Source organism: Benincasa hispida, chromosome 9 (genome assembly GCF_027475165.1).
Source record: "Benincasa hispida cultivar pf3 chromosome 9, pf3_genome.v1.1, whole genome shotgun sequence".
NCBI classification, from domain to species: Eukaryota; Viridiplantae; Streptophyta; class Magnoliopsida; order Cucurbitales; family Cucurbitaceae; genus Benincasa; species Benincasa hispida.
Window position 1 is genome coordinate 3,934,062 of NC_143486.1, and position 15,461 is coordinate 3,949,522.

Here is a 15,461-nt window from a genome sequence, read left to right on the forward strand (position 1 = left end):
TTAAACTTTAAATTTTGGAGGTTGTATTAATTTAAATTTTGAACTTTAGGATTTGTATCAATTTAAATCCCAAACTAATAATTGTATCAATTTAAACACTGAACTTTTATAAGTATATCAATTTAAACTATGAATTTTTACAATTTAAACTTTGAACTTTCATAAATAATATTAACTTAAATCTTGAACTTTCATAAATGTTCCAAATAAAACATAATGAAGGGTTTAAGTTGATACAATTATAAAAGTTTAGGGTTTAAATTGATATACTTATAAAAGTTTAAGGTTTAAATTGATATAATTATTAGTTTAGGGTTTAAGTTGATACAAGCCCTAAAGTTTAGGATTTAAATTAATACAATTATTAGTTCAGAGTTTAAGTTATACAATTCTTAAAGTTCAGGGTTTAAAATGATATAATTATTGGTTTAAGGTTTAAATTGATACAATATGTAAAGTTCAAGGATATAAATTGATATTTTTTCTAACATTTTTTAGAAATATATTAACAATTTAAAAGTTATAATTATATACCCTAAATAATCAAGTTTTTTAGTTTTTTTATCAATGGTGTTTTTTAATGTTATTTATTCTAAATTACACTAGTTAAAATTCAAAGTTTTATTTTATTTTTTTATATTTGATAAAAAAAAATGTCATACTCCTAATGAGAATTTTAAATAATCAAAAGTTTTTTTTTCCCTGTTCAACAAAATGTGGGAGGAGAATAATTGAACCTCTATTTAAATCTTAAACCAGTTTAACTACGTTCTTAGTGTCAGAAAAAGTACTAAAAAAAAAGAGTGGCATCAAGGGTGGGAGGTTAAATTATTATTTATATAATCACTACGCTTTCTTATTTATTGTTTTTTTTTTTAAAAAAAATAATTATGCTTGCTTATTTGAAATTAAGTATGCATTGGGAACAATATATTTGATGGTTTATATTCGGTTAACATATTAGTTTCATGGTCAAATAGCTCAACTTAATTGACATTAAGAAGTTAAAGATTCGATCCCGATTAGATCGTTTCGATTTAAATTCAGTTCTAAGTCAAAATTTGACTAGTTCAGTATAGTCTAACTCATTCATTAATTGGATCGGTTATGGATCACTCCTTTAAAGATTGAGTTGGCTATCTATATATATGTTATATTTGTTATACTTTTAATATATTTTTTTATAATGTTATAAATAGTCTTGTTTTGTAGATTGACATCTCATTTTCATTTTTCAAAATGAGTTTAATTCAACGATAATTAACATAACTTTATTTCTTAGAAGTCGAAGGTTTAATCTCCTATCACATAGGTGTTGTATTTTAAAAAATAAAATAAAATAAACCCATTTACATTTGGTCTTATTGTTATATCAATGTGATAAAAAAAAAAACCTGACAAATTATATAGAATTAAAATCTTTTATAGTTTAAAAAAAAAGTAATACTTAGCTGTTAGTTGGAGTACAACTATTTTTTACCGTCCATCTATATGTCCTAATTACATTGGGATAATCACGGAAAAAGTCATAAGTGTTAATTTGTATTATCACATATTGTAATGCTTAAAGAAAATAAAATTAAGTAAACCACTCAACGGTAAAATCTCCTATTGTTTTTTTTTCTTTGGGGATGGAATTTGCAAAACTGCATAGTTGGATTTATTTATGATGGGTGAGTGACTCAGTGTAACAATGGCTCTAAATATTGAAAGCCAACCTCGTGTAGTTCTCATTACCATTAGATTAAAGACGTATGGGGATCAACTCCACCTTTTCTACTTAGCAGTTGTCTTAGGATTTGCATCTCAAGATCTGACGGACAAAATTTTGACACGGTCTGTTGTATAGAGGATGTTCCAGAATTGAACCCGCAGAATCCTCCTTTTGTAGTCTTATTAAATTACAGGAATTAAAGTATTCAATTTTCTAGAGAATGTTTTTCATGCTAGTGGTGTATGTGCATTTGAGCTGTATAAGAGGAAGAATCAGCATTAACTTTCAGGAGTGGAGGATCTTGAGTGGGAACTGATCGGAGAGCTCTGTTTGGGAACTTGAACCAATATTAACTTGCTGCAACTGAGCAAGCTTCACCATCAAACTTGCCAAAATTCTACACTTAATTTTGATCATCCCAATACTCGCTTGGCTTTTAAGATCTGGTTCTGAACTTCTCAGTGTTGTAGATAACCCATAACTTTCTTCTTCGCACCCTCTTCAATTTTTCTTGGCATTTTCAAATTGTATCGTTGGTTGAAGATGAAGGTGAGCTTGTTTCACTTAACTGGTTGTGCACTTCTTCTGGTTTGGCATTCATCTTCATCTTATGCATGATTTTGACTTTTTCATTTATTCAATGCAGTTCTTCAGCTGGATGCAGACTAAACTAAATGGCAAACAGGAGAAGAAAATCCCAGATACACTCTCTACTTCTCGTAAGTTTTCTCCTCTCTTCTGTTTCCCATGATAGGATAGAATCAAAGACTTGTAATCTTAAATCTTGTTTCATAATCAAGCAGAGATTGTATTGTAATGGATTAATTGCTTAAGGGGCTAAGTTAGATATCAGGTTGGTGAGAAAAGACAATGTTATTGAAATTAGATTCTGTGAAATGGTTTTGGTTGGATCCGAAATTTAGTTAGCTGGATCAAGATCCCAATGCAAACGGGGACATGATTCAAAAAGGTAACCTGAATCACCAACCTGCAAACTTGGGTCCATGTGCTTTGTTGGCTTGTTCCCTCGACCCTTTAAAAAAATAAATATTAAATATACAAAATTTTCCATTGTTTTACTTTTACATTCCCTATTTTGTCCACTTTCATTAGAAGTTTAAGGGTGCAAATCAACCACTAGTCAGATCCAAGAACTCCAAATATATTATATATTCTTAATTCTTTTATATTTAAAATCACATTGAGAAAAAGGAAGTTACTTGATACTTGGTTGTGTATAAATTGAATATGTTCTTTCTCCAACTTTGCAGAGCATAAAAAACAAGAGTCTCGTGAGGAGTTTAGTGATTGGCCTCATGGGTTGCTTGCAATTGGAACTTTTGGCAACAATGAGATTAAAGATGATTCTGAGAGACAAGACATAGAGGAGGAGAATCCATCTTCTTCAGAAGAGATAGTTGATTTCTCTCCTGAAGAAGTTGGTAAACTACAGAAAGAGTTGACAAAACTTTTATCTCGAAAACCGAATGCCGAAAAGCAGGTTGCAGATCTTCCATTGGATAGATTTCTCAACTGTCCCTCAAGCTTGGAGGTTGACAGGAGAATTAGCAATCCACTTTGCAGTGATTCAGATGATAAAGACGAAGATATTGAAAGAACCATTAGTCTTATCATTGGTAAATGTAAAGACATTTGCGCCGATAGTAAAAAGAAAGCGATCGGGAAGAAATCGATCTCCTTTCTCCTTAAAAAGTTGTTTGTTTGTAGAACTGGCTTCACTCCTATGCCACCACCAAGTTTAAGAGAAACTCTACAAGAGTCCAGAATGGAAAAGGTACATACATACATACATACATACAAGAAAATATTTTTGTTCATATTCATTATTAAATCCTTAAGATTCAAGTCTGCTTTTGAAATCTGATAACCTTTCCATTACAATGACAGCTTTTAAGAACAATTCTCCAAAAGAAAATCTCCCCACAAAACGCCTCTCGATCTTCATCATTGAAGAGGTACATAGAGGAAAAACAATCAGCAAAAAACAGAAATGATGGAGAAGAAGACCAGAAAAAAAATGCTAAAGATGGATCCAAATGGGTCAAGACTGATTCTGAATGTAAGTTCTTAACTTTATATGAACATAAATTCATGATTCTTTTCCAAATCACCATATTTTTCCTTTCTAACAAGCTTTTTTATTTTTTTCAACAATTACAGATATTGTTCTTGAGATATAGTTCCCTCTCCTTTTCTAATCAATCTGCCATCTAACTGATTTGAAGGTAACACTAACACTAACACCTTCCTTTCCTCACTTTTTTTCCCATATGTTTATCATCTTACACATCAATAACTGATCTTCAAATTTCATGTCTTTTGTAGACTTTCAATCTCCACCCTTTGTTTTGATATGGATCGAACGGTTGAGGTGTTGTTCATCACAGCAAAGAAAAAACTATACATATCTTATTGACGGTGCTTACTCTTCTTTCATTTTTTTCATGGTTGTATGTTTATGAAAACAATGCAACTCATGTTATGAAACATCGTCAAAAAGAGATTGTTTGATGAACAGAGGGCTTTGCATTTTTCACTTTTATTTTACTTCATAATTCTTCTTCTTCTTCTTCTTCGATGTTGTTGGAGTCTCTCTTTTGTAACATATTTTAGGCAAATAACATTTTGTATTGTTATAAAGTTGCCATTCCCAAAGACAATTATTGTTGGGCTCTGTTTCCTCCCAACTTTTTACTCACTTGGCTTTATTGGCTAATTGTGGTCGATTTTGGATCTCACATCACCTTGGTCGCTTTATATGTGCAATAGTTGGATGTAAATTAGGTTGTGGGAATGGAAATTTAAACAATAATATTCCTTTTTTTTATTTTCTTGAGTTTGGATGAAAATTGGGTGCCTATGCTCGGTTAATATACATGTGGTTCAAATTCCTTTACCTTCAATTATATTAAAAAAATCATAATAACATTTTAATCGACCGTGTTATGTGCAAGTTGGTAATGTAATTTAAATATATTTATATAACTATATATATCTCAACTTAGAGAGACTATGTATTTTTCTTTTTTTCTTTTATTAGGTTATTGAGCGTGGATAATTTAGAAATTACATGTAATTGTGCATTTAATGAAACATGATGTAATTTTTTTTTGTTTAATACAAAATTATATCCAAGTTTAAACCTACAGTTTCTTAACAAAAGTAGAAATACGTTATAGTTAAGCCATACTTATGTCTGGTACATCATTTTTTTTCTTTTCTTACAATTAGATATATGATTTATTAAACATGACTATAACATTATTTTAAAAACATTATTTATTTAAAATGATAAAGATTAAAGACATTTGAATTATAGTTTAGGTTAAATTAATTTAATCTAATATTAAGAGGTCGAACTTATATTCAACGCATTAGCTTATGAATCATAAATTAGAATATTAGTGCATAAATTTCTATATTGCAAAAAATTCAAGTTTTACAAATTAAAAAACACATAAATTAAATTTAAAGTATCCATAATCTATTAATTTCCCGTTTCTTTAAAAAGAGGAAAAAAATCACAATTCAACACACAAAATTATTCGAGAACAAATTTTCTATCCCCGTAATTGTTAATTTTACCCTAAAAAAGTCTCTCATAATTTTCTACTTAAATTTCCTAAAATAAATAAATAAATAATAAAGGCCTACGTATTCGAAGTATGAGATGAATCTAAAATTGTAAGTACAAACTGAAAACCAAAAACCGGACCAACACACAGCAGCTCGAGCTTGAATCTGACGAAGCCCTAACTTTTTTTTTTTTCCCTTTCAATTTTTTCTTCAATTTCATCTTCACTTTTACGGTAGGACTTGAATTGGATCTCAGCGCTTCCTTACCCTTTTCGATTCGCTTTGTTCGTGTTTGCATTTTTTGTTTTTAATCTTAATCAGACTGGAAAGTGCGTCCTTTGAATCGTTTGTTCCCAGTTTCGAGGAACTTTCTGGATCGTGAAGATAGTTTTTTTTAGGAAATTCCCGAAGGATTTTCAGGGATTGGTTGAGGATTGGCCGGAATCTAGGCAGCCAATGCTATTACTTTTGTTTCGAGTTGAAAGAAGTTTTCGGTGATTTTTGATATACCGGAAAAGTGTTGGGAGTTCGCCAATGTCTTGGGCAAGCGCGGAAGATATCTACCTTTCAACTTCTCTTGCCAATTACCTTGACAGTATGTTCCTTCTCTTTCAATGCTTTCAGTTTTGTTTATCAGATAGAACGGGAAATTAGAAAACAGTACTCGTTTTTCTATTTCTTTGAAATTTTAGTGCAACTGAATTCGTGGGTTTTGCTACATTGTGATAGATATTTGGCTCTTGATTGTCTTTGGGTTTTCCTATCAAATTGTTCTGTACTGCAACTATTTGATTGAGAATGCTGTCTGACTTGATTGTTGTTTTTCAATCGTAATGTTGTAACCTTGCATAGGCATTGCTGATTAGCATAATAGGGGTTTGTATGTTGACCGATTGTCATTGATATGAAATTCTTTATGAAATTTTGAAGTATAAGTGTTGTTTTTACATTTATATTCAACCAAAGTTTTTGAGAGCACTATTAAAGTGAATAGTTTTTTGTTTACCTTGATTTGAGTCATGCCCATCAATGTGTCACTAAATGATGTGAAGCTTGTTTTTCTAAAATCAGTAGGGTATAATAGACATATGAGAACAAATTGTAATACAGTCTGGCTTGAAATACATAAATGAGGGTCAATTTTTCTTTTCTAGCGACATTAGCAAAGATTCGAGTCTAAGTGCACTTTGAAAAGAATTTAATACAAGTATGTTTTTATTTGGTGAATGGCTTTCATTCCCTCTTCCTTTCCAAGAGATAATGGATAAGAAGAGTACATCTCCATGATATTGTACTTAAAGAAATATGAACATTAGTTTTTTCACCAATGTATTGAAGATATGACCAAGGTGACACCTCTTTGAAACAGCTTTACATGGTCAACTGTTGGCATAGGTGACTCATCTCTTCACCTTGCCTATCACCGTATGCAATTATCTAGCTCTGCCTTGAAAATCATCATTTCAACTTTGATTTGATATGATCAAATGGGAGGATTTTAGAGGATAGAAAATAAGCTGCCCTTATTACGTGGATAATATCTTAGTAAAGAGCTAGTTTAACAATCAGTACTGGTCTCTTCCCTGTACCAAATGCTGAAAGGCTGTTGTACAGCTACTTCTAAAGGGTTGTTTTGCTGTAGAATTCTGTAAAAGAATTGAGAATGGAATAAGAGATTGCTATAGTTCTTCTAACATTGCACCAATTGTATGATTGGAGAAAGTCAGAAAACCTAAACCATATCATTTAGAAATTTCAGCATGTTTGCATTCTTTAAATTATATGGAAAAGGTTTGAGAAAGTCAGTGTTGCAACTCATGGCATGACGATTTAGGAATTTCATCATCCTAGATATAGTTGCCAATTATTTAGCTAAATCATACATCTGTATTTTGTTTTCTTATATTTGTAGAGTTGCTGTTCTAATGATAATTTCAATCTATAGAGAAGGTTCTTGTACTACTTCGAGATGGTCGGAAGCTATTAGGGATACTCCGTTCATTTGATCAATTTGGTATATTCTTCTTGCACTTTTATATGGTTTTGTATTTTATCCTGTTAACATTTGCCTGGAGCTTGAAGAACTAATTAATTGTTTCTATTCAGCTAATGCTGTTCTTGAAGGATCCTGCGAAAGGGTGATCGTTGGTGATCTTTACAGTGATATTCCTTTAGGTCTCTATGTAATTCGAGGGGAAAACGTTGTTTTACTTGGCGAGCTGGTAAGAGAAATTGTAGATTTTCTTGGTTTCCTTTATTATTTGTCTTTCAGCCATCCAACCCCCTCCCACCTCTTAAAAACTTTCTTTTGGACTTGATAGGATTTGGAGAAGGAGGAGCTCCCTCCACACATGACTCATGTTTCTGCTGTGGAGATTAAAAGGGTAAGTGATATTGACTCTTCTATTTTCTTAAATCTTTCTCTAGACTCTTCCTTTGGCTTTACATCAATGGAGAAAACACATAGTAGATTTAGATTTTGCTTATGTCTGCAGTTAGTCTTCTGTGGCTTGGTAATATTTGTAGAAACTAGCATGCACCTTTTTGCTTCTGTAGTTGCCGATAAAATTTCTTGGTATTTACAAACTAGAATCTATTATTACAGGCTCAAAAAGCAGAGAGAGAAGCTACAGATCTTAAAGGTACAATTAGGAAAAGACTGGAATTCCTTGATCTGGATTAATAGCTGTGTTTCAAAATCTTGGATTTGTTAGCTTTCTTGTTTGCAAGTTCTTCTCCAGCCGCTTGCTCATTGCCCAGTAAGTCAATCTGCTCACATACTGGTTGTGTATGGACAATTCAGAGTATTTTTTTGGCCACTAGAATCTTAACATTATGTTGTTGACCTTCAATTTCTCGTGTAATATTTTATTCGATAAATAAAAACTCTTTCCTCTTAATCCCCCACCCACCAGATCATGATCTCTTTTAACTTAAAGCCTTCTTATTAAGGCTAGCCAAATTTGGGTTCTCTTTTCTTTTGAGTGACGGGTGGGTGCTTCCTTATTGAGAACTTAGAAAGTATTATTAAATTTATTGATGTCGTATAAAATTTCTTGAGCCAAATTTGGGTTCTCTTTGATGTCTATAAGGTATTTGTACCTTTGATGTCGTATGTTCGAACCTTCGAACTTTGAGTGAGTTTAAAATGTGCAGACCTTTTAGGACTATTTGATATCTATCAAAATATTTGAGTTTTAGATGTCGTATGTTTAAGCCTTGAGTGGGTTTAACACGTAAGAAGCTTTCAACTTTTGAGTGAGTAGAATGATTGAACCTTAGATGTCGGAAGTTCGAACCTTTGGGCCTTGAGGGAGTTTAACATGTACAAAGCTTTCAACTTTATGAACCTAAAAACTTTGATCTCAGATTTGAGCCTTAGATGTTGCATGTTTGAATGTGTGAGTTCAACATGTTGGGACCTCTACATCTTTGGGTGGGTTCGATAAGAAATATCTTTCATCTCTTTCTCCTGATAGCATTCCTAGCTTGCTCAAAGCTTTTTCTTGCGAGTGTGGTTCAAACTTCTAACCGTCAAAGATTTATTTACCTTTTATGTTGATAGATATATAGTGACAAATAAGTACAAATTTTGTAATTTAATTTTTATTATGTTTTAAAGGTTAATTCGAAAGTTTTAGTTGTTAGGTCTTTTTATGTATTAAAAATACATAATAGTTGAGTAATTATTCTCGTTATTTATTTATTCACTTGTTTGATCCGAACTATCGCTATACATTGAAATAAAATGACCCAGGCAATGTCTCAACAATTTTTCGGAAAAACAAAAAAAAAATGACAACGATGTTTATTTAATTTCTTTTTTTTAAAAAAATATTTCAATTATAAATTCTCAATCGGGCTCAAATAGTATAAAACTTATGTTATGACCTTAGGGGTCATTTGATTGGAAGATCTTCTGTATGAGAATTGATACATGCATAGAATAAGCTATATTCCCTGACATTCTCATTTTTCTATAAACAAGCACTTTTTATTTTCTTTTAAAATTATGGTTCTCTCTATTCCATTTTCTATCTGTTTTTTTTTAATTTTTTTTATATAATTTCATTTTAAATATAGTTATTTATTTATTTAATTTATATTAATTTTTAAAAATTAATATAAATATTTATTTTAACAAATCAATGATAATTATTAAAATATTTATCTAACTTATTTTTACAATAAAAATTTATTAAATGCAATTACTTTTTTTTTACATAAACAATCAATTAATTAGCTAACAATATCTTAGATATATTTAATTAGTAAATTAGACTTACTTAAATTTAGTTGGTACAAAAATTTATTGTCAGTAATTATAATTAACTTTTTATAATCAAATAATTATTTATTGGGATTAATTTTAATTTGATCTTTCATAATAAACCTATAAATTTTTTTTTAGTATTCTTTATTAATATATCATATTTTTATCTCGTTTTTCACTTTCTATATAATATGTTATTTATTAAAATAAATTTTATTATATTATTTAATTAAAACTAAAATTACTAATGTTGAATTTATTTATTATAGAAATGATTAGGAAAATTATTTTAAATGACAAAGCTGTTGAAAATATTCACAAATAATAGCAAAATATCACACTCTATCTACGACTATGGTCTTTTGTCTATTATAACATAGATAGATGTATATAGTAGTCTATCGCGGTTTATCGCAGATAGACAATAAAGTTTTGTTATATTTGTAAACATTTTAGTTTATTTTTCTATATTTGAAAATAACTCAAATGATTGAGTATTAGATTATAATTAATATGATATTTATTTAATATATTAATTGGTTGATTTTAATTAATTAAGAATCAATAATAATTTTAATTATAAATTACTTAATTTTCAAATATTTATAATTAAAATGAGTTGGTTATTAATCTTTGGGTTATAATAGTCGAGTAGGAAATACTAGACATGGTAAAAAAAAAGATGGGAAGGAAATAGTAAGTACCTAATAAAGTAATAAAGAGAGGTTTGAAATAGTAATATTATATTTAATTGTAAATTATAATTGTTGAAAATAGGAACTATTATTATTGAAGTCCCAAACATGGAGCACCCACTTTAAGTTGAGGACCCAAACACCTCGTGAATGTTTTATAATTATTTTTGTTTTTACACAATTTCATTTTCATCTTTTTCTTAAATATTTGAATTCTTAGCCAATTTTAAAAATAGAAAATATTATTTTTTATTTAACTGTGAAAACTCCTTGGATTTTAAACGGAATAAAAAACTTCTAAAAATAATAAATATTTATAAATTTAGTTTTCAAAACTAAAATAAAAATAAAATGGTGTTAAGTTATATTTTGATTTTTTTAAACTTCAAACCTTTAAACATAGAGAATAATAATTGTTTTATCCAATTTTTAAAATATCTCTTTTCTTCTTGAAAGTGAATAGAAAAATAATGTTTATAAATTCTTTTTTTTTAAAAAAAGAAAATAATATATAAAAAATTTGAAAATATGTCTATTTGATTATATACTCTCAAAGAAAAAAGAAAAAATTAATTCTCAATAGTCTAATAGATAATCCCATTTCATTTTACAAATTAGACAACCATAATTAATTTTGTTTAGATCGTAAGAAATTAAAATTGCTCACTCTCAATATATTTAATTAAAAGCTTCAAATGCATGGAATCGGAACTGTCCGAAAATAGGAATTTTCTATTTTCGTTTTTTTTTTTGTTTTTGGAGGAAAAGTAGGATAAGAATTAAATTATCAACATTACATGTCTCATCAAAATAAAAGAAAGTTCTTATGATAGGCAGATTCTGATTTAATTATTATTTATTGTTATACACCGACAGTGAAGCCAGCCTGACAAATCCAGTAGTAAATCTGACGGCTCATAAAAGGAAAAGAGACACCAATCGAACGGTCGCGACACACACACGTGTCCCTTCCAAAATTTGATTCTCAGCACAAAATTTTAAATTCTCAATTAAAATTAATATTAAAAAAAATTTACACTCTCGGCATTGAAACTTCTTACACAGTCACAGATCTGGCAAAGCAAGCAAGAATTTGGCAGATCCACGCTCTTTGCTGCTGCCAATCTTCTTCTCTCTTCCGATTTAGGGTTCCAAGCTCCATTTCTTGGAATCTCGGACTGAAAATCCATGTCTTTTTCTTGTTGTTCTAATCACCTACTGCTTTCCTTCATTCTACTACTATGTTTTTCCTCTCTTTGCATTCACGCTTCAGTTCACCACTATTCTGCTGAGAAATTCATTAACAAAGGCAATGCGTTTGTCGTTCATGGAGGTAGCGAGGGAATTCGCTCCTCCATGGTTGACCCCAATGATGGCGATGTGGATTCTTCTTCCAATCGCGAATCCTATATTCGGTATGTGTTTTTCTGATTCTCCGTTATTTTGATGTTTTTGTTTGTTCGCTAGGGATGGCGTTCATTGTTTTTGCTTTTATTTCGATCAATGTTGGAAATTACGAGTTAATTTCGGAATTGGGTTTCTCGTTTAGTGCCTATTGTTTTGCAATTTAGTCTTATTTTGGTTTCCATCTTCGCTGACATGTATGAATTCTGTAATGTGTGGTTTTCGGTATCCTGTAAACGCTTTGAGGAAGTCTTGATAGCTTGTTAAGATTTGTTGGGATTTATTTATCCTTGGTTGAGGTTTGCCTGCTGTGGCGTTAGTATATCTTTTCTTATGTCTTTGTTGTGATAGATACCTTATTCTATAGTGTACTGTCAAACCAGCTTCGAAAAAATTACATTTCGGAGACCCGAGGAGTTTTCGAACTTCAGCTCAGGACCATTGCATGCAATTGTGTTTGAGGTGGAAGATAGAGAGATGGTTGGAGGTTCGGCCTATGGTGGCCAAAGGGCAATATGCTGTACTGTAGATCTTGCTAAACTAGGTGTTTGTTCAGAAGGAGAAGTTATTTACCGGCCTTCGTCGAAAAATTCTGGTTGGCCTCAAGTTTATGGAGTCTCTTTCAACACAGATGAGCAAGTTGCGACCCTGGCGACAAAATCAATTCAGATTACTAAAACAGGGATGTATAATTTGTATTTCATCCATTGTGATCCAAAGCTTCAAAATGTGGTCGTGGAGGGGAAAACCATATGGAAAAACCCTTCTGGATACTTACCGGGTAGAATGGCACCCCTGATGAAATTTTATTTGTATATGTCTTTTGCTTATGTGTTGCTTGGAATCTTTTGGTTCTCACAGTATGCAAGATTCTGGAAAGAGGTTTTCCCATTGCAGAATTGTATTACGGTTGTTATTACATTGGGGATGTTTGAGATGGCTATGTGGTATTTTGAGTATGCTGAATTCAACCAGAGTGGGATTAGACCAACAGGGATTACTATGTGGGCTGTCACCTTTGGAGTTGTTAAACGTACAATTGCACGTCTGATCATTTTGATGGTTTCAATGGGTTATGGTGTTGTCAGACCAACTCTAGGTGGACTGACATCAAAGGTTCTCATGCTTGGATTAACCTTCTTTCTGGCATCTGAAGTTCTTGAATTGGTTGAGAATGTGGGTGCTGTAAGTGATCTTTCAGGAAAAGCAAGACTTTTCTTGGTACTACCTGTGGCAATCTTGGATGCTTTCTTCATTCTTTGGATATTTACCTCCCTCTCTGCAACTTTAAGCAAGCTTCAGGTATCTGTTTTTCTGTCCTCCTGGTTTTTGTTGTTTGCATTTTAGATTGATTTCCTCCTGGCAAGTTGTTTTCTGAAGAATATTGTGAAATAATCTTCTTCTAATCAAATTATAATTCGATGGAGTAGGTTAGTAGAGTACCAGGGAAAGCATGGTCTTATAAATTGAGCTTCCAATTTAATTATTTATTTAGTGGAAGCAGATTTATTTGCTGCTAAAATATGCTTGCTCCTTGTTCGTATCCCTGCCCGAATCTAATTTTATCCAATACCTTTGTTTTATGTTAATGCTGCAACTTTTTTCTGCATTTTTTGTGGTATAACTTCTACTGATTGGCTTTTCTTCATTATTGCTAATGTCACAGGCTAGACGATTGTCAACTAAATTGGACATTTACAGAAAATTCACAAATGCATTGGCCGTAACTGTTATTGTATCTGTGGGTTGGATGTGTTATGAGGTAATTTGTGCATGAAGACTTGTTTCTATTATCGTAAAAACGCGTTTAGACATGGGCCATTGACGCATAGGTTTTGGAAAGAAATGAACATTTTTTTGAAACTGCAGCAGGTTCATGGTAACAGAGTCACTTGTCGTTTTTTATTACTTTGTCCCAGACCCTCATCATCAGTTGTTGCTGACTGCAATTTCTCAAATGTAATCTTGCAGCTTTATTTCAAATCGAACGACATTTACAATGAGCAGTGGCAAAATGCGTGGATTATCCCTGCCTTCTGGCAAGTCTTATCATTTTCTCTACTGTGTGTTATTTGTGCTCTCTGGGCTCCCTCTCAAAACTCAATGCGGTATGTTTCAACACTCGGTTTCTCGGTTTTTCTTCCCGCTGCCTCTTACTGTTGTACATTGCTTCATCATCTATTTTTCTCAGGTATGCATACTCTGAGGACGCACACGAAGAGTTTGACAAGGATGATACAAATCTTACACTCATAAGACCATCTCCGATTTCCTCACCTTCAAAGGACGTTCGGAGTGTACCAGACATAAAACCGCTGCGTGGAAGCGACAATCCAGCTGGCGATTTAGAAGAAGATAAAACAGAGTAAAATTGGAATTACAGGTCCTACTTTTTGGTACCATAAATAGCCATAAGTTCATTTACTTCGTTAGCTCTATTTCCTGGGAAATTCTGGTAGTCTAATTTCCACGGGCAAAAATACTATTAAAAGTAAAGACAGCTATTTCATTTTTGCTCTTTTGGGTTGTTCTTCCTAATAGCCTGATGTAATAGTAGACTAGAGTGTTGTAGTTCCCTCTCATGTAGTTTTTATCATTTGTTCCACAATAATCATTCTTGTAACTGTGCCTGATTTTGATATGATTTTGATATTTAATACCTCAACCACCTGCCAAAATCTTCCAATATGATATGATACATCCTGTTTCTATAGAATACTTTTCTAGTTCTATTGAGAATGTCAGCAATAGGGATGTCCACGGTTGAGTTGGGTTGGAGGGTTTTTGTACCCATCCGAAAATTTGGGTTGGTCGGGGTTGGCTATTCGAGACACGAACTGAGTCTCCAACCCAACCCTTGAAATTCAGGTTATATATATATATATATTATGCCTTAATCCTAATCAGACTTGGTTTAGGAGATATTTAATTATTTATTTAACTCTTTTCCTTCATCGCCTTGGGTTCGGAGAAGTGTACTATATAAACTCTTTAACCCTATAGAGCATTGTTTATTCTATAGATTATGTATTTTTTGTAACATTTTCTTTAATAAAATTGTTCTCCGTCTGCCTTGTGGGCGTAGTGGTTAACACACTGTTAGTGACTCATGTAAATATGTGTTGATCTTCTCTATTCTTTTATGTTTTTTTTTATTCTTTAATTGTCGATTTTGTAACAAACTGGTATTAGAGCATAATCGTTTGGGTTTTGAAATTTTGCATTTGTTCGACAATTAAAGATGTCCGGCGTGAACGTAAAAATCGACAAATTCATCGAGAGGAACAATTTTGGTCTGTGACAGGTCTAGATATGATCCCTACTGAAGTAGCAAGGGTTGTGGGCTTCGTTGTACTAGACTTGATGCCATCTGCCTTCTTGCTAATTCGTATAGGGCCATTGAATCGGCCCAACCAGCCACAACAATTTGTGAAACATTTCTAAGTCTTTCTTGGTCATATGCACTAACGACACTAATTGCTTTAGGTTGTGGATGTTGTATATCAAAACTGTTCGTGGGTTACCCACAACCAAGATTGGCACCAGTCAGTCGACGATCAACTACCCCAGATTCGCATCACTTGTGGGTTCCTCAGTATGCCTCTCTCAATCTGCCCTCGTTAAAATTCTGCCCAGATACACCTAGCCACGACTAGCCCTACTCCGGTATATTTTCATCGTGGGTTTCAACCTTTGATTATGTTCATGGGTTTTTCAATCGCACATACGTGTTCACTGCCCGTGGTTCGCAACTGTTGGGTGTCACGCTCATGCTTGC

At 32.0% G+C, this 15,461-nt stretch overlaps 3 protein-coding genes across 5 annotated transcripts; all 3 read left to right on the forward strand.

Annotated features, from left to right (window-relative positions):
- The first annotated feature begins 565 nt into the window (after window positions 1-565).
- On the forward strand, window positions 566-4,524 carry LOC120086805 (protein DEEPER ROOTING 1). Its single transcript, XM_039043596.2, has 6 exons — window positions 566-2,263; window positions 2,361-2,433; window positions 2,986-3,509; window positions 3,623-3,794; window positions 3,896-3,960; window positions 4,061-4,524. Exons 1-5 carry the CDS (start codon window positions 2,258-2,260, stop codon window positions 3,913-3,915), a joined length of 795 nt encoding a protein of 264 aa, XP_038899524.2. The 5' UTR covers window positions 566-2,257; the 3' UTR covers window positions 3,916-3,960; window positions 4,061-4,524.
- A 744-nt stretch (window positions 4,525-5,268) lies between these two features.
- Window positions 5,269-8,211, forward strand: LOC120085256 (sm-like protein LSM1B). The gene is made up of 5 exons (XM_039041158.2): window positions 5,269-5,906; window positions 7,257-7,325; window positions 7,418-7,533; window positions 7,633-7,695; window positions 7,917-8,211. Exons 1-5 carry the CDS (start codon window positions 5,846-5,848, stop codon window positions 7,992-7,994), a joined length of 387 nt encoding a protein of 128 aa, XP_038897086.1. The 5' UTR covers window positions 5,269-5,845; the 3' UTR covers window positions 7,995-8,211.
- Window positions 8,212-11,303: 3,092 nt separating this feature from the next.
- Window positions 11,304-14,348, forward strand: LOC120086681 (Lung seven transmembrane receptor family protein). Of its 3 annotated transcripts, none has more exons than XM_039043443.2 (5): window positions 11,304-11,694; window positions 12,067-12,985; window positions 13,350-13,445; window positions 13,655-13,791; window positions 13,875-14,348. In XM_039043443.2, the coding sequence occupies exons 1-5, from the start codon at window positions 11,468-11,470 to the stop codon at window positions 14,050-14,052; spliced, it is 1,557 nt and encodes a 518-aa protein (XP_038899371.1). In that variant the 5' UTR covers window positions 11,304-11,467; the 3' UTR covers window positions 14,053-14,348. The 3 variants fall into 3 exon arrangements, 2 of the variants coding, with proteins under 2 accessions (XP_038899371.1, XP_038899372.1); XR_005484287.2 differs by having other exon boundaries at window positions 11,305-11,694; window positions 13,350-13,562; XM_039043444.2 differs by having other exon boundaries at window positions 11,305-11,694; window positions 12,051-12,985.
- Window positions 14,349-15,461: the final 1,113 nt, after the last annotated feature.